Source organism: Pezoporus flaviventris, unplaced genomic scaffold (genome assembly GCF_033815535.1).
Source record: "Pezoporus flaviventris isolate CSIRO_AGI_PZ_B2104156 unplaced genomic scaffold, CSIRO_AGI_Pfla_v1 ptg000059l, whole genome shotgun sequence".
In the NCBI taxonomy this organism is placed as follows: Eukaryota; Metazoa; Chordata; class Aves; order Psittaciformes; family Psittacidae; genus Pezoporus; species Pezoporus flaviventris.
Window position 1 is genome coordinate 1,298,132 of NW_026892607.1, and position 26,689 is coordinate 1,324,820.

At 44.2% G+C, this 26,689-nt stretch overlaps 1 protein-coding gene across 2 annotated transcripts in view; it reads left to right on the forward strand.

The window, feature by feature from the left end:
- Window positions 1-26,689, forward strand: part of CACHD1 (cache domain containing 1) — a 108,796-nt gene that overhangs the window by 59,864 nt on the left and 22,243 nt on the right. For both annotated transcript variants that reach the window (XM_061469682.1, XM_061469683.1), the window contains exons 5-12: window positions 11,120-11,246; window positions 13,406-13,550; window positions 15,180-15,396; window positions 20,303-20,452; window positions 21,704-21,937; window positions 24,634-24,783; window positions 25,319-25,442; window positions 25,941-26,058. In XM_061469682.1, coding sequence (XP_061325666.1) covers window positions 11,120-11,246; window positions 13,406-13,550; window positions 15,180-15,396; window positions 20,303-20,452; window positions 21,704-21,937; window positions 24,634-24,783; window positions 25,319-25,442; window positions 25,941-26,058 — 1,265 coding nt within the window. The remainder of the gene's footprint in view (window positions 1-11,119; window positions 11,247-13,405; window positions 13,551-15,179; window positions 15,397-20,302; window positions 20,453-21,703; window positions 21,938-24,633; window positions 24,784-25,318; window positions 25,443-25,940; window positions 26,059-26,689) is intronic.

Below are 26,689 nucleotides of genomic sequence, written 5' to 3' on the forward strand. Positions count from 1 at the left end.
TCGGCCTGTCTGCTTTGGCAACTGTAGTGTCAGCTGCTGAAGGGGCTGTGCAGAGAAGTTGCTCTGATCTTCTTAGCTCAGTTCAGCTAATGTGAGGCTGTGTTTGCAGCGATATGCAAAAGCTACAAAATATAAGGACATCCTGAAATACTTCCTTTGTTTGTCTTGTCAGGGCATTTCCATCTTGACACTCAGTGCATTTGCATAACACGCTTAAAGAGCTAGAAATATGGAGCAAAATACATGACTTGTCCCTGAAGAACTCAGCTTTTGGTCCTCCGGTGCAGCCAGGTTTTGTTTTTGTTTGAATTAATACATGGATTGAGAATTTAGATTCATGGAATGGTTTGGGTTGAAGGGACCTTAAAACTCACCCAGTTCCAGCCCCTGCCATGGGCAGGGACACCTTCCACTGGAGCAGCTTGCTCAATTATTTTAATTATTGCTTTAATTTTGGTGCATCTTTTGGAATAGAATCCTGATTTATTGTTTTGAACATACCCAATGAAGGGGCAGAGCTGCCATTCCACCTGCACCCTGCACACAGCATTTGCGTACCTTGCAACAGATAAGATGGAAGAAGCCCAGGTTCCTCTCAAGCCTCCCTTTCTGTGTCCCTTCTTGCAGCTTTGCTTTCTGGATATTTATGAAATCTAAAAAATTACAAACAAAAAGCAAAATGAACAGTCCCTGGAGGTTCCTTTCCATCCCATCCACTGTATACCACATCTTGAATGCAGGTGCTGGCCAGACAAGCTGACTTCCTGACATACACCTCATCGCTATAACTTGTGTAGTTTTTCCATCCTAAAGCTAGGCAGTCTTTGTTCACTTCCTCGGGTTTGCTGGGCTTTGTTTTACTCATAAGCTACATTTCTATTAAAAAACCTCAAGAAAACAACTTCTTTTTGTTAAAATAATGCTTAAAATCACATCCAGCTGTTGTTTAATCAGAATAATTTTTGAAAGCAAGTTTTCAGACACTGACAAAAGCAAAGCATTGAATGAATCAATGGGTTTTATTTCATTAAAACTCACTATATTTCTTCTGCAGAAGATGGATGTAAAAAAGGATTACAGAAATAATCTTTCTTGAGTGGTGGGAAACAAATAAACTGCAGCTTCCTTTAAACATTTCGTACATTTCTGGTTTGAATTCTCACAGAAGCATGTTCAAGCTTCGTGTTGTCCTGGCTCCACAGTGAGACTTGAGTCGCCTCCTCTTCCCTTGCCTCTGGCTGGAAAGCTTCCTGATGAAAGGAGTGTCTTCAGCAAATGGCATTGGCAGAACAGAGCAGCAGAGGAGAACAGGGAATTGGACTGATAGTAGCAACAGGGAAGTGCTTCAGGATATATTGACAGCAGAGTCTCCTCCAGCTTTCCTGTTAGCAGCTCTCAGAAACACAGCCTTTGGGGGAGGTTTTTTGTTAGCGAGGAAACGCCTGTAACAGAGAAAGGCAATAGAAGGAGTGGATTGTTGCAGAAAAATGAGATGGAAGCAGGTTTATTTGAGAAACAAAAGTTGATACTTGTTACTCATCTAGTGAAATGAGTTTTCTACAACGAATAACATTACTCCTGGAGGTGCTGGGTGAGAAGCTCCCCATGACCCCGCTTCAGCATGTGCTTGAGCCCAGAACCCCCCTGTGTGCTGGGCTGCACCCCCAGAGCGTGAGCAGCAGCTCAGGGAGGGGATCCTGCCCCTCTGCTGTGCTCTGGGGAGACCCCCCCTGCAGTCCTGATCCAGCTCTGGGGCAGCAGCACAAGAGGGACGTGGAGCTGTTGGAGCGAGGCCAGAGGAGGCCATGGAGATGCTGCGAGGGCTGGAGCAGCTCTGCTCTGGAGCCAGGCTGAGAGAGCTGGGCTGGGGCAGCCTGGAGAAGAGAAGGCTCCTGAAGGGGAGACCTGAGAGCAGCTCCAGTGCCTGAAGGGGCTGCAGGAAAGCTGGAGAGGGGCTTGGGACAAGGGCCTGTAGGGACAGGCCAAGGGGAATGGCTTTAAGCTGCCCGAGGGGAGACTGAGATGAGCTCTTAGGCAGAAGCTCTTCCCTGTGAGGGTGCTGAGACTGTTCTATGATTCCTTTCATCCTTGTGTGAAGGTGCTTGAAAGTCTGCAAGATGACAGTTCTGTGGTCCTCAGCTGAGAGCATCTAAGCTACATGATCTTCACCACTCCAGCTGCAGAAACAGGAGACTGGTGTGGCTTCAGGGAAAGGCTGCTGCAGGAAGGGTTGAGCAGAGTAACACTGGTGTGGAGCTGGCCATTGCCCATGTCCAAAGCAGTGTCCCTGTATCACTGCAGGAGTGTTTGGATTTTGGAATAAACTGGGCAGGGGCAGGAGGCTGGGTGTTTGTGTTGTGGTTGGAGGTATTGCGTTGGTGGTATCTGTAGTGGTTGCTTATGTAGTCATGGGCCATGACCTGTTGTGCCAGAACAGCAGTCTATACCCAAAGGAATTCGTGGGTGAGACAATAGTTGGCTTGAGACAGATTGATCTGTTTATAGATTGAGGAGCAGTTTTGGTTAGAAGGACAGTGCTGTCAGTGCAGCAGCATCCTTACAGCCCTGAAGATGGCTGTCAGGTTAGAAACGGTTTTAAAGAGCACTTAATGTCGTCTGTCTCTCCAAAATCTTTATGTTTCTTAGTTCTGCAGTGACCTGGTTTTGTGAATCACTCTCCTGCAAGGATAGACGTAGGACAGAGCACTCTCTCTGCACAGAACCTGTTTCTCAATGAATTCACATGTGTGTATTCATTGCTCTTAACTAAAACCTCCTCTGAAAGAGGATAAAGACCAAAGAATAAAAAATTTCCTCAAGTCTCATATATTTATTACTTCTCTTGTAAGTGCCCTCACATAGACCTAGTGAGAAATACCTGTTGCACGTTGGATTCACACTCTACCTCAGCCTGTATTTTCTGCTTCAAAAAGCCTGGGAGTTCTTGGTAAATCTGAGTATTCTGATGGTGTTTTTTCTCTCCTGCCTTGCTTTCCTTGTTTAGACTTAGAGGCAGGATGGGAAGCCAGAGTTTCCCAAAAATCGTGTTATGCTGTCTTTCGCATTGAATGCAGAGTGCTGGGGAGGACCCAACAGAGGTTTTGAAAGACCTCTGCTCCTCCAGCCCAGAAACAGGAGCTCCGTTGGTTTTTCCAGTTTCAAAAAACAGCCTGGACTGTCCATAGAATCCCAGAATCCCAGACTGCTTCAGTTGGAAGGGACCTTAAAGCTCCTCCAGTTCCAACCCCTGCCACGGGCAGGGACACCTTCCACTAGAGCAGCTTGCTCCAAGCCCCTGTGTCCAACCTGGCCTTGAGCACTGCCAGGGATGGGGCAGCAGCATCTTCCCTGTGCACAGATTGTCTTTCCAGATGAGTTGATCATTTCATTCTTGCTGTTAAGAAAACCCCTAATTCCCATGAGTATCTCTTTTCCCACATGAGTTTTGCAGTTTACATAGTCCGGCCTATAAAAAGCTCTCAGCAAAACACAAATTTAAACTCTGCTCAGTTTGCCCTCGATCTCAATCCTTTCAGTGTTACTCTTGGCCCAGAGTAAGAAAGTGGGATCAGAGTGGGGAGCTTGGAGGTGTTGGAAGGGAATGGAATTCACACCGCAGACTCCAGCCAAGCCACAGGAGCAGGGCTGGGGAGAGCCCTCGGTGTAGACACCAACCTCAGCTTCTGGGCTGAACAATGTGTTAGGAAGAGTTACACTTACCCTTGAAACTCATGAAAGCTCATGAAACTTTCCATAATAAAGAGTTTGAGGGGGTTCTTTGCAGTTTTCTAATGGATTTTTTATAACATAAAAAGACAATAAACATTAACCTCGGGGAAGGGAGGAAGAAGAAAGAAATAGATGCATATGTCTCTTCTCTCAACCCTTAAAAAGTGATGCTTTGCCACTTTCTTTTCTTGATATCAGGTGACTTTTTAATGTCTTAAAAAGGGTTTGTTTCATCTTGGCTTGAGTTTTCCATTTGGATTCCTTTTAGCCATTACTACAAACTAGTTAAGGAGAGTCTTTACTGTTCAGATGGAATCACAGGCTTTGGTTAGTTAGACTAAGAGATCTGTCCTCACTGGGATGAATAGTCCTTTATTTATTAGATGACAAAATCTTACCTAGAGCCAGTGCATTATGTTATCAGATTCCTTCAGGTTTTTTTTTCCTTTTAAATAAATAAGGGACCAGTAAATCTTTCTCCTTCTCATCCTTCAAAGCACTGAAATGCCTGTTTCAAGCCACGCAGCTTTAGCAGATGCCCTTCTTCAGGGATATGCAGAGATTCTACCAAGTTGCTCAATAAATTCTCTCTGTGCCTTATTTGAGGTGTTGATCACTTAAAATGTGGAGTGCTTTGGTCATGTTCCTTATAGTGCTGTATTTCATACTGCTAGTTTGAGTGTGTTACTAGAGTTGGGAGGTATTTGAGCAAAGGAGTTAATGCCTCCCTTCCAAATCCTTTTAATCAAGAAAGCTGGGCTCATTCCTTAAATTGAAAGGGTGTTTTTCTTCTTTCCCCTTCAGAGTCAAAAGAAGTCCCAGGGAGGGAGCTGGGCTCCATCCTGGCTCGTGCCATCAGCAGAATTTTAATTGGGTTTGAGCTACAAACCCTTTTATTCCTGGTGAAAATGCACGAGCCAGTTTGATTCAGGAAAGCCTGGACCGCATTTGGAGGTCTGGAGAGGTAGGGAATGTATTTACTTGTAGAATGAACACATTTGCTTTCTGCAAGTATCTCCATGATGGTTGTCTTTAACGGAGGTACAGAAGAGCTGCAGTATGTGTATGGCACAGGAAATTACACTTCTCCTTTTTTGCAGGCTCAGACATGGGGTCTGCAGCTCCATAAATGTAATGCTAAAGGAGAGAACTGTAAGAAACACTTTTATAATGAGCAATTATGTTCAGTAGTTCCCTTTTTTATTCCCACTGACTGTGCTGTTCTTTGAAGATCAATTAGTTAATGATTTGAATATGCTTTGAAGATGGAAAGTGGTATCTAGAAGTGCTAAGTGTTATCATATCGCATTCCCTTTGAAGTTTATAAACTCTATCACATAGGGCTTTCTTTCTAAAAGTCCTTTTTGCCTTGTGAGATATTTATAATTAGAGAGAATGATCATGTCAGATGTTCTCATGTTAATACTTTCCAACTTCAGTCTGCAGCAGAATCTGGGGTCAGATGGTGCTGCATTGTAAGAGGGGACAGGGGTTTCGGAGTGACTTGGAAACAGCTCATGGGCAGCTCCCATTTGGCCATTTATATCCCCAGTTTGTGTCAGGAATTAAGGGATTCCACTAAGATGTATGAGTTTATAGGACTTGGGCTCCTGGCTTCCTCCAAGTAGTGTGATATCAAGGCTGGGTCTTTATTTAGTGGTGATGCTCATTTAGAAATGCAAAAGCATTGCACATACTCAGTAATACAAAATACTTTGCCATTTGTATTAGAACAGGGAGATGGGAACCACCTTGTACTGGCAAAATCACTGAACCTGATCATTCCTTTTGGGGTTAAAATGTGAATCACAGGTCAAGTATATGAGGCCTACAAGAAACATGGAGAGGGGCTTTGGACAAGGGCCTGCAGGGACAGGACAAGAGGAATGGCTTTAAGCTGCCAGAGGGGAGACTGAGATGAGCTCTTAGGCAGAAGCTCTTCCCTGGGAGGGTGCTGAGGCGCTGGCACAGGGTGCCCAGAGAAGCTGTGGCTGCCCCATCCCTGGCAGTGTTCAAGGCCAGGTTGGACACAGGGGCTTGGAGCAAGCTGCTCTAGTGGAAGGGGTCCCTGCCCGTGGCAGGGGTTGGAGCTGGATGAGCTTTGAGGTCCCTTCCAACTCAAATCACTCTGTGATTCCATGATTGTATCTGGATACTGAAGGTGAGGGCCAGTGAGATGCCCTGCAAACATTTCTGCTGGTGCTGCCAAGGGTGTAATTGACAGACTTAGCCCTTAGCTATATGCGAGGCAGGCAACTCATCTTGCAGTAGGGTTTTTGGGGGGTCTTTTCCAGAGGCTGGCTTTGCTGGAAGGAGGAGGTGGGAATCAAACACAGACAAGCGACTGAGGGAGTGGAAAGTCTGGGCTAAGTGAGGTGAGGCTAAAAAAAAAGCATCTGCTGGGTGTCCTGGCAGGAAATATCTGCAGGACATTCTTACAGCTTTAGTGATGGAAAATAAGAGTGCGCTTAGAGAAGAAGTATGTATTTCTTAGCCATGGCTTATCTGCTGGGAGGTTGTCTACTGTGCTCATAGGAAAGGGAAAAAAGGGAAGGGAAAAGCCAAGAGTTCTGATAAAACTGGTAGTCTCTGGGGAGGGCGTTAATGAACTAACACACTGGCTGAAGGCAAACATGAGCAGAACTCTTTAAGAAGGAGGAACAGCAGAGAGAGGCGCCGAGGCTGTAAGGAGGGAGTTTGAAGTTCAAAACCTGTTGTTTTATGGGGAAAACGAGCACTTCTAAAATCCAGATAGTCTCCTGGGAAAATAAGTACAAACTGTGTCCTTGTGGGAATGAGAAGTTTATCTTTAATTTCACCAACAGCATTAAAACAAAGGAGTTTAGTTACAAGTTGTGGGGTTTTAATCATTACTATATTAAACTGGACAAGTTTTTTCATCCAGGCTTTAACTGAATGTTCATGTGTCTGATTAGAAAATACATTTTTCAAGTTCTGTAACCAATAAAAAAACCCTTCAATAGCAGAAATTCAACCTCTTTATACAAAACAACTGCCACACTTCAACCCCAGCACTATGAAATCCTGGTGGCTACACATAAAAAGCAGGATTTAAATGTTTGTTAGAACCATAGAATAATAGTATCATAGAATGGTTTGAGTTGGAAAGGACCTTAGGATCGGTCATTCCAACACCTCTGCCATGGGCAGGGACGCCTCACACTAGACCATGTCACCCAAGGCTCTGTGGCATTGCCTAACTGGCAGCGTCAAGCAGCAGAGATGTAAAGGCATCTACTGCCCACCAGAACCCCTTTGGCCGTGGGGTCTCTCTCAGCTGTGTCTCTAGACCTCCTGCATCAGCAAGGTATCAAAGGAGACATCCAAACCCAGACTGCTTTGTGTTGAAAGGGACCTTAAAACTCGTCCAGTCCCATCCCTGGCCATGGGCAGCGACACCTTCCACTAGAGCAGCTTGCTCCAAGCCCCATCTGGTGTCTCAGTGTCTCCCTGAAAAGCCCAGTGTCCAGAAGAAGCACTCAGAGCCCATGCTGGACTGTCTGTCAGTGCTCCATGCCTGCACCTAAATGAATAATCAAAACACTTGAGTGATTTGCTCACTCACTTCATTGTGCCCATCGCATGATAGAGCTGTGCAGCTCTCCTGTGACATCTGGGCCAGGAATAACCTCCACATCCCGAGTGCTTTGCGTTAGCTTTTGCCAGTTATTGGTGTTGTAGTAGAATGGATAATGCTGTTTGTCACACACTGCTGAAACACAGTGTTTAAAAAAGCATTTGTAAATAGTTATGATTTTCCTTTTTTGATTGTTTCCAAGATCTTGATACTGTTAAAGGATTTTTTTCCCCCCACATTTCTCTTTCCAGCTCAAAATGTTATCAGATGCTTTCCTGGATTCCCACAGCTGTAGCTGTGCCATGTGCTCCCATGCAGGAGAGCTTGCTTGGGCTGTGAGCACCAGTGCTGCACATTCTCCAAAGGCTCAGGCTGCCAAACCCTCAGTGAGTTCAGAAATCAATCTGGGTTTTCCCAAGCAGATTTCAGAAAGGAAAAGTGGATGTATGGGTGCTTGGGAGGGAGGAATTTCTGGCAGTCCTGGCTATAAAAGCTGGAAACTCTGGGTTAGTTTTGGTTTGGTTTTAATTAAAACTAATTTTTGATGGTGTTTTCCATGATACCTAAATTTGGCCATGTTCAAACGTGAGATTTTTGTGCCCCTGCTACACAGAAACCATTGTCTATGACCAGAGAAACCTGCTCTTTGTCCAATCACAAATGGTGCTGCTGAACTGGTATCACATCAGCTGTGAAAACACAAGGAAGAGAGAAATCTAGGGGGAATTTGAGTGAAACAAACAGTAGTCACAAGCTGTGGCTGCCCCATCCCTGGCAGTGTCCAAGGCCAGGTTGGACACAGGGGCTTGGAGCAAGCTGCTCTAGTGAAAGGTGTCCATACTCATGGCAGGGGTTGGAACTGGGTGAGCTTTAAGGTCCCTTCCAACCCAAACCATTCCATGGTTCTATGAAATTTGTTTGACATTTTCTTACAGATCATGTGTGCTTTCTTTGAAGGTGTCAAAGTTGATGAGACAAAAGGTTCTTGCTCCCAAGAGCATCTCCAAGCTGGTTTTACCTGTGCACAGGAAAGGGGGAGATACAAGCTTTGGCATCACTGTTGGAGTTGAATTGGTATTTTTGGGAGAAGGATGAGAAAGTGAGAGGTGTGAGCAGAGTGTGGTTCTGATTCCCAACTGAGTCATCAATGCACTGGGAAAACCTTCATCAACCATTTCAGTATCGTGTTCTTCTTTCTTCTTCAGTCTATTGAGGCACCAAGTTCTCCAAAGCCACAACTGTGCAAAGCTGCATCTTTGTACAGAGTCCAGCAGGGATCAACCAGGACTTCCAGTGGGACTTTGAGGCATTATGGAAATACAAAAAACTGTGGCAAAAAAGCAAGGGGAAAAACCCCAAGATAGAGGTTTCTGCAGGGTAATTATGCTGAACTGAATGTGGAGAAAACATCATGGCCACAGCCAGACAGGGAAACTTGAGTAAGTGCTAAACTGTTGAGGATGTTGAACTTAGACTATACTCCATGTGGATGTTTTGTTGTAAATGTCTGGCTGTGGTTTGAAATGTGCCCTGTGATGATTTCCAACCCAAATATTGGCGTATTTGATAATGAATGAGATCCAGGAGATGAAACTCTTTGGCCTATTTTCAGGGTCAGTCCTAAGGGAAATGCCTGCAGTTAATGCTCAGCAAAAGGTGAAGTACTGTAAATCTGTGAATCAGAGTTCCCTTTGGTTCTGGCTACTTTTGTAATCAAACCTGAAAGGAGAAATGGCAAGGAAGTGCCCTTTACTTAATGCATTTTAGGCTGATATGATCCATCTTAGATAATGCTAAAGAATTCAAGTTTTATTTTCAGTTTGTTTCAAGCAGGCATGATGATTGGCCCCAAAATAGCATATAATCCTATTACTGCTATGATGGTGAGAGGGTTTGTGCTTCCCATGCTAATGTCTTTCTGTTCCCTCTCTCCTGGGAGCAATTTTCCTGTTGCTTTAAGAGCCTCAGCAAGCCTATGGCTGCCTTTAGTCACTGGCATGGCAAAGCTGGTGTTTGCATGGGATGAGTTCCTATCCCTTCATCTCGCCAGCTTGCAGGGAGAGCAGTCGAGGTGCATGCTCCAGTGGCAGTGAGGACACTTCATTTAAAGAAGTTCTTCCCTGTGAGGGTGCTGAGGCGCTGGCACAGGGTGCCCAGAGAAGCTGTGGCTGCCCCATCCCTGGCAGTGCTCAAGGCCAGGTTGGACACAGGGGCTTGGAGCAAGCTGCTCTAGTGGAAGGTGTCCCTGCCCGTGGCAGGGGTTGGAACTGGGTGAGCTTTAAGGTCCCTTCCAACCCAAACCAGTCTGGGATCCTGTGAGGCAGAAATCCCAATACCACCTCTGCCTCAGGTGATTCCAACTCCATCTTTGTCCTCACTTGGGCTCAGAGTGCTTGGGATACCCACAGTATCTGTACACTCTGTTGCCTGGGTGTAATAAATATCTTTATAAGTTTTTAGTGCAGATGGTCTCGGCCCTGGGGTAGCTGCTTTATTTTTGTTGTTGGTTTTGGTGGTATTTTGTGGTTTTACTAATGTAATCAGTTGTGTTCATGTCACTAAGCTGTAGCTTTTAAATTGCTTTTATTGTTGGTGTTAAGAAGTCCTTAGGGATTCTAAGCACATTTTAAAGAGAATGAATGTAGCCTATGAATGACAGAAAGGTTTGAGACTGGTACCCTGCGGTTATGTTCTGAGCTCCATTCCCGCTTAACTGCAACACTTGGGAACACGTCATTTATCTTCTTTGTTCTTCACTTTTTGTCCATGCAATGACTAACTAATGATCACCTGCCACAGAGTCTGAGAGGCTTGGAGGGAAGTTGCAATATAGCTGCTGAGAACTGTTGTTACCATTCTCTCTGTATTTTATGATCTTGAAGTGGGAACTTGGTGGAGACGCTCATGGTGAGGATGGGTGGAACCAGCACAGAGCCACCACCCACCAGCTGGTACATGGAAAGTGTGGCTGTTGCGTAACTCTTTGAGGGAAGATGCTGTGTTTTCCCTGAAGAGTGGCTATTTCCCCTAACAAGACAGCCTTGAGGGGTCCCCAGCCTCGTTAAATTAATCATGGCACAGGGATAATGAGAAACGTGGAGAAATTCTGGAGTCCCAAGCGTGGGCGCTGTGCCTTTCTCCCCCTGCACTAATAGGAGAGCGCAAGGGACAAAGAGGAAAGAGTCTCCCTTTTATTAACCTTTTCAACTGTTTCTGTACAGTGAGGTTTTCCTTGACCCACATTTGCGTGTAAAACTCTCTGCTAAATGCTCATGTGGACATTTTATACAGATGTTAGAAGAGGGGAGGCTAACAGATTTGGTTACTGAGCTGTAAGCAGCAAACTTAGTGAATATTTTGGTGTTATTTCACCATAAAGAACACATGTTTATTATTTTTTTAATATTATGGGGGTTTTCTTTATGAAAACTGCATGGACAATATGTTTATCATTACATGTAATATCTGTATATGTGCATATTATATATAACTGCCTTAATCTCTTCCTTTCTTGCTCCTTCTTTGGCTTCCTGGGATCCAGTTATACTTCAGAGATTCAGGAACTGTCACCATATATTAAACAAAACCTGTCAAATGCAGTTTTAAGTTTCCAAAAGACTTTAACTTTGTGAAGCTCTATCAGTCCTCATATAGAATTACTTGTATTTTGTGTTGGGACCCTGGTTATTCTTCTCCAAGCATATATGAGAGAGGCCTCTAATAAACATACCTCCAGTTTGACCTCCCTTTGTAACTCTACTTCATCTTTCATTTTCCTTCTCCAACCTCCAGTTCTTGCTGATAACCTGAAGTCTAACCCAGGAATTAAGTGGCAGTATTTCAGCTCAGAAGAAGGCATTTTCACTGTCTTCCCAGCCCACAAGTTCCGGTGCAAAGGCAGCTATGAACATCGCAGCAGGTAGGATTTGTCTCCTTACAATTCACTGTATTCCTTAAGCACTGATTTCTTTTCAGCGTTATGCTTTGCCAAGATGACAGCATCCATGAGTAACTTTTAGTGGAGTCCCTTGGGTTTTCTCAGGTTTGGTTTCTAAAGCACTAATATTCCCTTTTAAGAAACTTTGAAGTGAAATGAAGTTACATACAGGTTTCTCACTTCTCCCAAATGGAGAAGTTGCAAATAGCAGCAACCTGTAATTGTAGGTCAGCCCATAGGTGAAATTTAACTTATATTTGAGTCATACTTGACCCCTGTTAATAAAGTAGTGAACATGGTTTCTACTGGTTTGGCAGGTCCATTGCTTTGGGGAGAGGGGTAGAAGGATGAGAGACTGGAAAGGGCATTGGTTGGAGCTTTTTCCCAGTCTCCACCCCAGGTTCAGTTGGCACACCATGGATAGTAGGGAAGCAGCAACAGTGGAAACTTTCTAGTGAAAAAGCACAGTAGAAAAAAGGATCAAATGGTGACAGGGTTTTCCTGCACAAGGGAGTGTTTCTACTTGGTGGGCATGAAGCAAAGCAGTTGCAGGGTAGTCCTTTTTTCCCTGCCTTTTGCTGTCAGTACTGTGGGACTGATAAAAGACTCAAGGGTGGAATCGTCTAAGAAAGTGCAGTGGCTTTAGTATCTCTGGTCACACAACAGCAAATTGTACCAGCTAATCAATGTGTGTGGAGGAGGTATCAGCACATCAGGTACGTTTCCAAGTAGCTGAGTGCCCAGAGAGTAAGCAGCACTTTGATTAGCCATCAGTGTTGAGCAATCAGATGTTTACAGATGTTATCTTCTCTGTGTCATCAAAGCATGAAGTGTCTGGGCTTGATTAAGTTTTCTGTGGTCGCAGAAAGGTGCGGTCTGAAGACATGAGAACTGGAGGTACCCCAGTCTTGATCAGAGTTTTGACACTAAAACCATGGGTGATTTCATCCAAAGCATTTACTCTGGGTTACTGTTTCTCCATGGCTACATAAGGGATATCTTCTTGTTAATATCTACTTCAAAGGATAGTTGACGTGGATTAATTAGTTAATACTTAAGTGCTTTGAAGATCAAAGGACCTATATAAGTTCTAGGTACTAATACCAGTATAGAGCTGCAGGCTGTTTTACAATTAAGAACTTATTTGTGACAGTTGTTTATTGCTGTGCCTTGTCTAAAGTCTTCTGCATTTCCTTTACACTTAAAAAGATTTCTGTGGCTGCCTTTGATATAATAAAACTTAGATCCCCAAACTCACATTTGCCTCTTAACTAGTTTTTGGTCTGGACTAAAGAGGGAAGAGTCTCGTCGTCTTCTTAATCCTTCCTCCTCGCTGAGGCTCTTCCTAATTTGTTCCAGGTTGAAACCTTGGCACAAGAGCTTGTGAAATCTCTCACACATCTCTCACAATATTGAACTGGATCTGAGCACTGCTTTGCTGGAAGTACAGGGTTTGATGTTAGCACAGACAGACACATGGCAGCATTGAGAACCTTCACCAGACTTAACTCAGACAGGCCATGCAGTTTAAAACTGTGCAGACCTAAGGGATTGTGGAGCATGACCCATGTGAAATGCATTCCAGGGCTCCAAGAGAAAACTGTTTCTTGGCCAGAAGCCTTCCCTTCTTACCATAAACCCAACAGCCTATGCTAATGCAACCCTGCACACACAGGTTTTTACTTGTCCTGTAACCAGCAAATACCCACTATTGCACTTACTTTGCATGTGAGTAAGGTTCCCGGCACCCAACATCTACCATGAGGCTTGTCTTGCTTGCCAACTCTTAATCCAAAACTTGATGTGAGCTGATGCAAACAGTAATCCCAAACACTGCTGCTCCATCAGCAAAATTGCTTATTCCTGGCTTAAAGTGATTGCTGTGACAGGAAGAAGGATTCAACACCTGATTTGGGTTAAAATGTTAGAGATTGAAAGCAAAGGCCTTTTCTCTATGTTCAGATTCTCAATTGGTCTTTCCTACTGGAAGCTTTCCTAAAGGCAAAATTCCCTTCTATAACTGATGGATTGTCTCTTTGTGGGGTGTGTTTTTTCCTTTTTAATTCTTGACTTCTTTCACTTGTTTCGGTGGAAATGACAAGATGACTCATGATGGGGCTTTGGGTTTTGTTCCCCTTCAGGCCTGTCTATGTTTCCACCGTTCGACCTCAGTCCAAGCACATTGTTGTCATTGTGGACCATGGGGCTTCGGTCACGGAGACGCAGCTTCAGATTGCCAAAGATGCAGCTCAGGTTATCCTGAGCTCCATAGATGAACACGATAAGGTATGATTTCTCCAAGTATTGAGCAGATTTTCGTTGATCTCAACCATGCTCAGTGTTTTCAGTTCTCATCCAAAGCTGTGTTTTAAACTTGTGGTCCATGGACTCACAGGGATCTGTGGTCTGCTTCTAATGGGTGATGAAGACCTGAACTCGCTTTTGGAAGTCTGTGTTACAGCAGAAGAAACATCTGGGGATCCACAGGCTTTAAAAAAAGTGAAATCCACTGATCTAAGGCAAAATCTTGTTTCTGAGTAGTCTTCAGAGGCTCCTTCATCTTGGCAGAGACTTTAGGTGATGGTCAGCAGTGTGATACAGTGTGCAGTTAGGAGAACCATGCTCCAAGCCTCACGACTTCAGAAGTCTTAGATTGCTTTAAGCAACTCATTTTAGCTCTTTTTTTGCTTGTGAAAATGGAAATGATTTATTCTGCTGCTATATTATATTCTGCTGCTACACTATATTCTGTTGAAACATAATTAGTGTTTGGAAGATTCCCAGACAACTGTGATACCGGTAAGGTAAGGATAAAGCTAAGGACCAAGAGCCTGGATTTTGTTTCTTGCTCTGCCACAGACAATGAGGAAATCACTTAACCTCTAATTTTAAGTATGGATTACACCCAGGGGCCCATCTGGTGCTTCTGTAGAACCACAAACAGTCTTCCAGTTTGGTCTTTACTTTTAGTAATTCACTGCTAGTGGGACCTTGACCAGTGTTTCAGCTTGGTTTTCCCTTTTCTTTGAGTAGGAATGGAGTTTCAGTCAAATCAAATCAAAGAACAACTGTTTGTATCCTTTGCCTTAAGTCTTCTCAATAATAGCGCAGGAAAAACCCTTCTAACTTCTGCACTACTGGAGTGTTTTGATACAGTAAAATAATACTTATAGTTTAGCAGAATTAATCGAACTGAAAGTGTCAGAAGTGTCTGTCTTAATAGAACTCTAATGAAGAAAAGACATTTAAGACATTTATTACTTGGTCAGTAGCTCAGTGGTTATGAAACCTGTTGTACGGGTGTATAATTACAGCTTCGTTCTGACGCTGTCTTGCATCAGTCCTAATTCCTAATAAAGTATGCCACTCATTTAATAAGGCTGCTATGTTATGTGTATATTAATGCAAGTGTTACCACTACATGCCTTAACTCATTTATAGGCTGAAAATTGATGGTAGATTTGGCTTGCTTTGTCTGAGACGTTAAAGCAACGGAATGCTTTGCCTGTGAAAAGCTCTCAGAGCTTATTTCCTTATTTGATTTGGTTTTCTGTAGCACTCCACTTCTCTATAGGCACTCAAGGCTTTCCTGCAAATGCTCTCTGCTGATTTTGTTCCCAGTTATCTCTAGTTCACTCAGGCTTCTGCCCGGAACAGTGTATTAACTATTATGTACGAGCAGAGCGAAGCTGACTTCATCTGAGGAACAAAGCCTGAAGTCTCTTTTCCTTGAATACACCAGGAGTCTAATCCTTTTCAGATTTGATGGATTTATGCCTCCAGCATTTAGGTTTTTAACAATTGAATTTTAAACCCACGGAATCTCTTCAGTTGGCTTAGCATTGTGTTTTCTGTATCGGTGCATAAAGCACTCTAAATAGGAAGGTAATCCAATATAGTTTCTTCTCTTTCAAGATCTCCGTGTTAACCGTGGCAGACACAGTAAGAACCTGCTCGCTGGATCAGTGCTATAAGACCTTCCTGTCTCCTGCCACTAGCGAGACAAAAAGGAAGATGTCCACCTTCGTTAGCAGTATAAAGTCATCTGACAGCTCCACGCAGCATGCGGTGGGATTTCAAAAGGCTTTCCAGTTGATACGCAATACAAACAATGGCACAAAACTCCAAGGAAGTAAGTCTCTTGTTGGGCAATCCTCAGCATTTCTCAGGCTTCCAAATGTATTTTTATTTGGGATTTTCACTTGGGCAGAGGCCAAAGGAATGCAGTGTCTTGAATATTAAAAAGGAAGGGGGGTGGGAAGCACTTGCATGTATTAAGTAGCATTTACTTGACCTGGAATCTGCATGAGTGACTTGAATGTGGCCATTCTCTTTTAATTCATATCACTTGCTGCCCTATCTTTCCATTGAACTGTAATATAACACTAGAGGATTCTATTGCCCGATAGGTGATTTCTTTCCCGAAGGTGTGACGGGGTGTGGGGTCCTTTCAATGAAAATTGCAGTTCCTGCAGGTTCCTTAGTGCTAATATCTATATGGGTAATGTGCCTAACTGGAATCCTGCCTATGGAAGTGGGCCTTGATTCTCAGGGAAAAGGTTTTTTTTAAGAGTGCCAATTATGGGTCATATTTTATGGAACACGGGGTTGGCCTGGCTAAATTTTTCTTCGTCTAAGAATATCCTGCTGGATTTTGGTGCATATATTATGGGCTTTCTCCTTTCCCATTGCCAAGACTGGGGTTTTCTGTAATGAGGATGTGGTGAAAGATGTGGAAAAGATGGATGTGAAACTGAGTGGCACGTCTGCTTGCCAGGAAGCTGTGGAAGGCAAATTCTTGAACCTGTGCTCTGAGTGCTTGTTGAGCAACATGGCCAAAGCTGTGACAGGGTGGAGAAAGCAGATTGATCTCTATCAGTTTAGGCATTTTATGTAACAGATCCTATAGCTTGGTCCTCTGTCTGCTCCAATGAATGCAAATCCTTTAGTGTCCTGAAGGGCACCAGTGTTGTACGGAACGGAAGAAAGTGAAAAAGAAAAGTCCAGGAATGCTTTGGAAAGACTGAGGAAATGTGCTCCTACTTCATGTGGCTTTCCTTCAGTTTATAAAATGCTGGTTTTCATCGAATCCCAGAACCCCAGACTGGTTTGGGTTGAAGGGATCTTAGAGCTCCTCCAGTCCCAACTCCTGCCACAGGCAGCGACACCTTCCACTAGAGCAGCTTGCTCCAAGCCCCTGTGTCCAACCTGGCCTTGAACACTGCCAGGGATGGGGCAGCCACAGCTTCTCTGGGCACCCTGTGCCAGCGCCTCAGCACCCTCCCAGGGAAGAGCTTCTGCCTAAGAGCTCATCTCAGTCTCCCCTCTGGCAGCTTAAAGCCATTCCCCTTGGCCTGTCCCTACAGGCCCTTGTCCCAAGCCCCTCTCCAGCTTTCCTGGAGCCCCTTCAGGCACTGGAGCTGCTCTCAGGTCTCCCCTTAAGGAGCCTTCTCTTCTCCAGGCTGCCCCAGCCCAGCTCTCTCAGCCTGGCTCCAGAGCAGAGCTGTTCCAGCCCTCGCAGCATCTCCGTGGCCTCCTCTGGCCTCACTTGAGCAGGTCCGTATCTCTCAAGAAGTTACGTGCTGCAGCTAGGCATGATTCTGCAGTCTAAGAGGTTTGCTAGCAGGAGTAACACAAGATGGTCCTAAATCTGCATTGGAAGCCAGTCTAAACATGGCATTTATAATTCAGTAACAGATCATCCTGTGCTATCTGATACACTACCTTTCTGATAGCTAGAAAAGGCCCTTAAGTTTAGATTATACTGCATTTATCTATAGCATGTGTTTATATTGATATATATATCTGCATTGCAATTTTACACATGTGTATAGATATAAACACACACAGACACACACACACCCCCACTCCCTATTTACCTACAGCTTTCAGGGAGTGCTGGTACTCAGTGGCAGTGTTCTTACACTTTGGGGTGAGGTCCTGCTCAGCAAGGCTGCAAAAGGCACCAGCACAAGGCAGGAAATTCAGACGTGGTGAACAGCACAGTTCTTCTGCCTCACACCAACAGTCCCCTTCTAACTTTTCCACCGTGCATTCAGGAGTGAGGCTGTATCTCAACAGCTTCCCCAACACACCCACACATTGTTCCCTGGGAACAGGATGTTGGAAAATTAACAGTGAAATGAGTGATTTTTTTTTTCTGGGTTTATTTTTCTTTATTTTTCTTTTTAAAGATGAAAAGATTATTTACAAAAAGTGAGGCACTTTATAAACATCCTCTTCTCGACCCTATTGTGTTTCACCCCATGAATTCTGGTATTTGCTTTGTACACATTAGGGCTTCCAAACCTTTCATTCTTAGAGAAATCCTAAATCCAAAGCATTTGCCTTTCCTTTTACTTTTTCATACTTGTGCCCCACCATAGCTGTTTGCTATGAAGCCTAGTAAACGTCTGTGATTTCACATTAATGAAAGTGTGCCAAAACCTCCTAATCCTAATACACAAACAGTGACAAACAAAAAGGCTGTGTAGGAGGATTCTGCAAGACTCTACAGCTGATGTTCTTGGAGTAACTCCTGATGACTCATGCATCTCCTCCCAGCCAGCACCAGCAGCACTGCAGTATTTTTGTTCTTATTTTCAAGAAAGTTGCCCCCCTTTCATCTTATTGCACGAGGATGGTAAAAACCTCCTCTTGACAGCCCTATCCAGCAACTGAGCAGGGTACAGTCAGATGAACGTGGTGTTGTACCTGTGGCCTAAAGGTCAGAAGTTGGCTGAAACTTTACTGCTAGATGCTGTTTGCCCCCAGGACAAGAGGGACGTGGAGCTGTTGGAGCGAGGCCAGAGGAGGCCATGGAGATGCTGCGAGGGCTGGAGCAGCTCTTAGGCAGAAGCTCTTCCCTGTGAGGGTGCTGAGGCACTGGCACAGGGTGCCCAGAGAAGCTGTGGCTGCCCCATCCCTGGCAGTGTTCAAGGCCAGGTTGGACACAGGGGCTTGGAGCAAGCTGCTCTAGTGGAAGGTGTCCCTGCCTGTGGCAGGGGGTTGGAACTGGGTGAGCTTTAAGGCCCCTTCCAACACAGACCATTCCAGGATCCTATGCCATAGCAGAGGAAACATACACAATTTTCCTAAAGCTGCAGCCAAAGCTTCATTAATGCCTGGCTTTGCTTTTTTCCTTATTTTAGCCTCTAAACCAAGGATGGAGCGGGGGGAGGGTAAGGCAGAAATTCCCCCCACATTAACAGCTTTTACTTCATTCTGGCTGAAATTCTTTTCAAGCCACGATGACAAAATGTACAAGTCAAAGCCTTCATACCTATTAAAAAGAAACCCACAGAAAAAGAAAAGCCAGATGAGACAACAAAGTCAGTACATAACCAACTAACCTCATGTGCTTCAGATCACCTGGTGATGTATGATCCCTACAAGTGCCGTAATTGCATGCATAAACCACTGAGATAGAATATGATGAAACAGGTTGGTGTGTGAGGATATGAATGTACGTGTTCCAAGGCTCTGAGGCAGGCCTTTGGCCAAGAACATACTCAGCTTGAAAAACGTGTTCGTCTTCATGCCCAACGAGACCTGTGATGATGGACGGCCGTGTGCCGTGTCGTGTTTCTCAAGCCTTACACTCTACAGCATCATTAGGGTTGGAAGGGACCTCTGGAGCTCATCCAGTCCAACCCCCTGCCAAGGCAGGGCCACCCAGAGCACGTTACACAGGAACACATCCAGGTTGGTTTTGAATGTCTCTTTTGAGTCTCCACAAGGCCCCTGGGCAGCCTGTGCCAGGGCTCTGCCACTCTCACGGTACAGAAGCTCTTCCTTGTGTTGAGGTGAAACTTACTGGGTGTTAGTTTATGGCCGTTGCTCCTCGTCCTGTCACTGGGCACCACTGGGAAGAGGCTGGCACCATCCTCCTGGCACCTGCCCTGGAGCTGTTGATGTGCATTGACGAGATCCCCTCTCAGGCTGCTCTTCTCTGCACTAAAGAGCCCCAGCTCCTGCAATCTCTCCTCACAAGAGAGGTGCTCCAGACTCCTGAGCATCCCTGTAGCCTCCGCTGGACCCTGTCCAGCAGTTGCTTGTCACTTGTGCTGAGGAGCCCAGAACTGGACACAGCACTCCAAATGTGGTCTCACCAGGTTCACTAGAGGGGCAGCATCATTGACCTGTTGGCCACACTCCTCCCCATGCACCCCAGGTTACTATTGGTCCTCCTGACTGCAAGGGCACACTGCAAGGTTCATAGTCAACTTATCATCCAACTTGTCATCAACTTGTCTGTCCTACACCATGGGAAAGTGTCAGGTGCCTTTCATCCTGTAGTGTCCTCCAGCTACCACACTGCAAGGCATGGACTAAGTTGCACCCATGCTAATGTGGGTGTGAAAGAGTAGTGGTGTATGAAAAGGTCTTTCACAGAGTTTTGGGGTTTCTCATGTACAACTCTTGGGTGCCCTGGCACCAGGGGCTGATGAACTTTCCCAAAGGGAGGATGAGGAGGGCCCCATGATCAGCACCAACAGTGATGCTGAACTCCCCGCACAGGTCTTGCAGCAGCAACACTGGGAAAGTACCATTCACTTTCCATGTGGGAAGTACAATCAGATGCTCCCCTGTGATGCGGCACATCTTAACTCTGCTATAGAATTGCAGGATGGGAGAAGAACAGTGGGGGAGGAGATGAAACTTGCAGGTTTTTGGCTTTTGTTAAGCTCTCTTCATGGAACTGGAGCAGTTTCTGCAGCATGCAGCATGCTGCATGCTGGTCTCACATGCTCCTGCCTGGTTGGAGCCAGGCCAGTGATGTCTGCTCAGGAGAAACAAGCCACAGTGCTTCTGAGTGGCTGGTAGGCACCAAATCAAACCATGTTTGTAAAATGCTATCAATGGAGTTTAATAACAAATCATGTAATTCATAAGACTGCAATGTGTTTAGCCACTGTCCCTCTCACAAATGAACCCACTGGCAATACACAGGTGCAAGCAGATGTCAGGGCTCTGCATGACTTCCCTGAATTCAAGTTCTAATGCACTTTCTGCACTCTCTATATAACTCTTTTCAGATACTGATATGGTCATAATTTATCTCTCGGCTGGGATTACATCAAAAGATTCCTCAGAAGATGATAAAAAAGCTACTCTCCGGGTCATCAATGAAGAGAACAGTTTCCTCAACAACTCAGTTATGATTCTTACTTACGCACTTATGAATGGTGAGAAATGATTTTGTGTTTCCAGTGGATGAAAATTCCCTTTCATTGTACAACTACTGTATTAGCTCTTTCAAGTGTCATTCCATGCCTTAATGGGAGCAGTTTGTTAATGGATTTTGGCCTTAGTTATCCAGAGGCTGCCCCCAGATGTTAAATACTTTGGTATAAAAACCTCAGTGCCACTCTATGCTTCTATATCACAGTGCAGCTGCTCAGGATACAAAGTTTTGTTGCTGGAATTGTCTAGTGGCAACCAGACTGAATTAAATGTGATAACCATTGCAACTGTAAACCTTCCTGACACTGCCCATGTTTCCTGGTGCAGCAAAATGAGAGTATACTTGACTTCTGTATCAGTCATCAGCCAGGAGCGTGAATGTAACATCAAACGTAATCCGAAATGCTTTGGTAACTTAAGACCCAACTTAAGAGTGAAGGTAAAGGTGAAGATCATGGATGTAGTAGTCTGGCATCCTGTTCTTTTTTCCAACAAAGCATTTTCAGTAAGCAGCATGTATGATGTACTACTAAGAGCTGCACACTGACTCTAGCCAAGGAAACCATGCTTAAGCTAATGTATTGTTTGACTGTAAATTTAAATACTCAATGCAGACCTAATATATACAAAAGTCTTTGATTTGTCTGCAGGAATTGAGCCTGGCACTTGTGTAAAGTATGAAACTCTGATGTTTAAGCTAAAGAACAAAGCCTCTTATCTCCAAGAACGTGTAATGTGCTCCTGGTCATTTATGTGGACCAGCCACGGGTGGAGAACAAAGAGCTGTCCTGTGGATTTATAGGTCACATAAGTCTTTGGTGAAAGATCTTTGCTTAAAGTGGTGATGTGAACAGCATGTTCATTTTTTTGTGCTGTGCAACAGTATGTGAGAGGCAAGCTTATTGAATTTTGTGCTAGCTAATTACTTTTTCTATACTCCTACTAGTTTTTTCAGCACTTTACCTTATTGCTTAAATAAGCCTATAGTGTGTGCAGTGCTACAGTTTAGTGTATGTATCATTTTGCTTTTATTTCATAGAATCCTAGAATGGTTTGGGTTGGAAAGGACCTTAAAGCTCCTCCAGCTCCAACCCCCTGCCACAGGCAGGCACACCTCCCACTAGAGCAGCTTGCTCCAAGCCCTGTCCAACCTGGCCTTGAATTTATAGTACTTTGGAGTAAGGTACAGAAGTCTTGATGAAAATCAAGCTGCTTTCATCTCCTTCCTTCCACTTCTTGCATCCCTGTTTCAGAGGGAGTGACAGGTTTGAAGGAACTGGCCTTTCTGCGGGACCTGGCAGAGCAGAACTCGGTGAAGTACGGGGTGCCCGACCGAACGGTCCTGCCTGTGATCAAGGGGAGCATGATGGTCCTCAACCAGCTGAGTAACCTGGAAACAACAGTTGGCAGATTCTATACGAACCTCCCCAACCGAATGATCGATGAGGCAGTCTTTAGTCTGCCTTTCTCAGATGAAATGGGAGATGGTGAGTGCTTCCATTGAATTTAGCTATAAAAGCATAAGAGATTAGGTTCTGTTTGCTGACATTCCCAAATTCACTGTAGTCTTATAAGATGATGCTTTTAGGTGTGTTCTCAAGGCAAATATTATATTAGCCTTTCATGCCAGTAGGTTGTTTTATCTGCAGGAGGTCTAGTTATGAAAAAAGTGGTAATAAGACACAGAATAGAGAGATTTAGGATGGATTCTTATGGGTGAAATTTGTTCTTGTGTACTTGTACATATACAGCATCCATCATTTCATTTGTGGAGAGAAATTCTTTGTACTTGGGGGAAACGATCTTGTCACATTGAGATGACAGCCATCACCATGCTGCATTTCAGTACTTCTGTATGTCTTGAGGCCTTACAGGTAAACTCAGTGGATTGCAAGGAGGGGAAAGCAACCACCTTAGCAAATAGCAGAGAGTATTAGTTACTGTACAAAATTCACTCTCCTTAGCTCTTCTTTTAGCTTCTGCACACTTGGTCTGCCTCCAGCACTGGGCAGAAGAGGAAGCCTGAGCTTGCTGGTGACTGCCTGGCCAATCTGCAGTGAGTGAAATGCTGAATTCAGTGGAAGCCTAGTGACAGTTTCTCCACAGATTGTTCTTAATCTTCTTCTAAGATATTATTACTGTTATTCTTCTATCCTGAAGAATATCTAAATGCAGCAGGCGTCTAGCAGTCTGATTCTCCTATCAGTATGTAATTTATGCTGACATGATGAGAAGGTACACGGATCTTCCCTTTTCCCTTAAAATTAGATACCATGTTAACAAAAACTCTGGGTTTGACTAGGTCTGATCTCACACTACATCCAGTAATGGAGAGACTGAAGGTGTAGAGATCCATAGAGATTTTTAGGAGCATAGCATCGTGCCTGTGAGATGACATGTAAGGAATGCAGAAACCAGTTTCATTTGTGCTCAGGATAAGCATGCACTGTGGGGTGATCCTTTTTGGGTTCTTGCTGGGGGCAGGTTAAAGAGGTAGGGAGCGCTCTTGGGCAGCTCCCATGGTCCTGACAGAGCTCCCCTGGCTGGACACACACCCAGCCTTTGGTCACAGGATCACAGAATCACAGGATGGTTTGTGTTGGAAGGGACCTTAAAGCTCATCCAGCTCCAACTCCCTGCCATGGGCAGGGGCACCTTCAGCTAGACCAGGTTGCTCCAAGCCCCATCCAACCTGAGCTAATACTTATTCAAGCATCAGCAGCTTAAGTCCTGCTGTTCTTACCTTTGGGATCTGATGCCCTTCCTAAAGCTCAGAGTACACGTTTGGAAGGTTGGAGTTGCTGGCTTTACCCCTTGTAGTTCTTGAGCAACTCATGTAACATTTCTCTAGCACTGCCATCTGTAGAGATGTGACCATCACAGTGGTGTTAGGAAATATATTTAATATTATTTTGTATTGCTTTAGCAATTGAGCAAGTTCTGTATTTCTTCATTCAGGACTTTGCCTATTCTCAGTCTTGGCAGAGGAGTAGTTGAGAGTTCTGCTGAGTTTAGGTTGCACATTTACTGTGTCTGTGTTGAGTCCCAAAACAAACTTAGGACTATTTCTGAGCACATCTCTTCTGAGTCAGAATGCTGCTTTCTGTGTTTCATAACCCTGGTAATTAAGCTGTATTATTACTCTCTCACAAAGCCATATCCAAGCATAATGGAAACTTTGAGCAACAGAAGGATTAGAAATGGTGCAATCGAGAACATTGGTCTTACCTAAATTTCAAAGTGTACTTAAAAGCTTATGCAGGCAAATGAATTTTATATTGGTTTGAAGTAAAAGAGTCATTGAGTTTCCAAGTAGCAGTGATGTAGAAGGGAAAGAAATAAGACATTACTGAGAGTTCTTACCTCAGGCACAAGATGCATCCCAAACTGTTGCGTAATTATGGGTATGAGTCCCGGTACAGTGGCCATACTGGGATTTAGTGAAGCAGAGAAGGTTTAATATTCTGAATATGCAATTAGATGAGAAAGAATTCATCCCTCTTGTTGCTTTACAAGTTCAAATTCTCTTCCTCCCTTCTCCCTCTATTTTTCAATTGCCTTAAAGGAGGTTAAAAGAGCAAAACACTACCTTGGCTTTTGAGGCAAATGCATTGCTGATCTGTAAGGCATCACTTGGAGAATCATAGAATGGTTTGGGTTGGAAAGGACCTCAAGATCATCCAGTTCCAACCCCCTGCCATGGGCAGGGATGTCTCACACTAGACCATGTCGCCCAAGGCCCTGTCCAACCTGGCCTTGAACACTGCCAGGGATGGGGCAGCCACAGCTTCTCTGGGCACCCTGTGCCAGTGCCTCAGCACCCTCACAGGGAAGAACTTCTGCCTTGTAGACTGACATCAGCCTTAAAACATCAGTTGTGGTGTATTTTAATAAATGGATCAAATACACCTCAGGTTGCTATCAGGAACATAGACATTAACTAACTTGGGTGAGTTAATGAGTTAGCAGCCAGACATGGCAGATGACCAGCTCAGACATGACAAATAACCTGCTCAGCTTCCCTGCAGGCATGCCAATTTTTGTCTGTATTCCTGCAGGGAATGCTGTATAACAATTTAACTGCATAACATGTTGAAATGATGAAGCACATGCTCTGTTTCCTCTAAGAAGAATTAACTAGATGTTATTGTTGATGGTTTTATGTTATTTCTCTCATTCTAAGGCCTGATAATGACTGTGAGTAAACCGTGTTACTTTGGCAACATGCTGCTGGGGATTGTTGGAGTAGATGTTAATCTTGCTTATATCTTGGAAGATGTCACCTACTACCAAGACTCCTTGGGTTCCTACACTTTCCTCATTGATAATAAAGGTAACTTTTGGCTCAGATAATCTCTTCTACTCCCACTGAGGTCAGTAACCATCAAAAGGAAACTCAATTCTCATTTCTCTCAATAGTTGATAAGTAATGAAAGATACTACCCATTAAAAGATGTTGTTGGGTTAGTTTTGCCCTAGAGTTGCTGGAGACTGTAGTGGATTCATGACTTAAAACTCCTGAGCCAAAGTTTTGTTGAGAAAAGACTTACTCCCTGTGGAGATTTCCTAAATGTGTAACAGCTGAGGTTTTCTGTGTGCATTGGGACAAAAGGCAAAACTGATGTACATGTGTGTGCAGCTCTTCTGATCCAACCTCTCTTTGTTGCTTGGGTCTTCAAGCTGTCTTTCATTTACACCTTACCTAGTTCTTCATTTGCAGCTTCTTTGATGATACTATTTGCTTGTTCACTGTTAAGCCTTTGCACAACCTGTCCATAGTCACTGTATTCCTTTCCCCTATAAATACTCATTCTGGGCTCAGTTGTTACACTGCACTCAATGTATGGGTTTGGGTCTTTCTTTTTCAGGATACACGCTTATGCACCCATCCCTTACCAGGCCTTACCTGCTGTCTGAACCACCACTCCACACAGATATCATCCATTATGAGAACATTCCTAAATTCGAGCTGGTGCGCCAGAACATCCTTAGGTAAGGAACTGGGGTGCAAGGCCAAACATTAGCAGTCCTTAGGGCAATACAGGTATTTCCAGAGGAGTTTTAAGAGAATATAAACTTTCCTTTCCTACAATATCTGGACACTTCGATGGAATCTTCCCCCTCCCAACAGTTCTGGTTTGTTTTTATCACCAACTTTCTTCATTTTATCATTTGGTGTGCTAATCACTGGTTTCCATAACTGAGCCAGAAGATACTCCTTCTAATCTCTCTTCCATGTCAGGAAGATTTCCCACTGTTTGGCCTAGGTTTTTCTTTATCCTTTGCCTAATCCGAGTACGTGTTTTAACTCAAAATGTGGTGGTACATGAGTGTGTTTTCAGCATACATGCACCTTTTCTTCACCCAAAACAGATAACAGTAAATCTCACCATATCTTTGGGTATTTTTATAAATGCACAATACATGGATATTTCTTAAGCACTTACTCAGTGTTTAATACAATGTTGGATGTCTTATCTGCCATTGTAGCATTCCCTTGGGCAGCCAGATCATTACAGTTCCTGTGAACTCCTCACTCTCTTGGCATGTGAACAAACTGAGGGAAATTGGCAAAGAAGCCTACAATGTCAGCTATGCCTGGAAAATGGTAAGGAATAAAAGCAACCCCGCTACAGGATGGCATAGCCTAAATTCATATATCGAAGTACGTTAATATACTGAAGTAGTATGATCCATGCATTAATATAGTGGGGTAATATATAGGGATGTACAGGGATGCTGGGGAGGGACTCTTCATTAGGGACTGTAGTGATAGGACAAGGGGTAACGGGTTCAAACTGAAACAGGGGAAGTTTAGATTGGATATAAGGAAGAAATTCTTTCCTGTGAGGGTGGTGAGGCACTGGAATGGGTTGCCCAGGGAAGTTGTGAATGCTCCATCCCTGGTGGTGTTCAGGGCCAGGTTGGACGAGGCCTTGGGTGACCTGGTTTAGTGTGAGGTGTCCCTGCCCATGGCAGGGGGGTTGGAACTGGATGATCTTAAGGTCCTTTCCAACCCCAACTATTCTATGATTCTATGTAAATGTCAGCTCATTCTGACACTATCTTGTTGCAGAACTCTCAGTAACCAGTGATGCTGTTTGCTGTAATTTAATGCTTTTCTTACAAACATTAATGATATTGAAGCTTTCATTGAAACTGGGCATGATGTGTATGCAGCAAGCTGTATCATCAGTTGTAAGAGCTTTAGGAGAGCTTCTATCAGCTGCCTTCCTTTC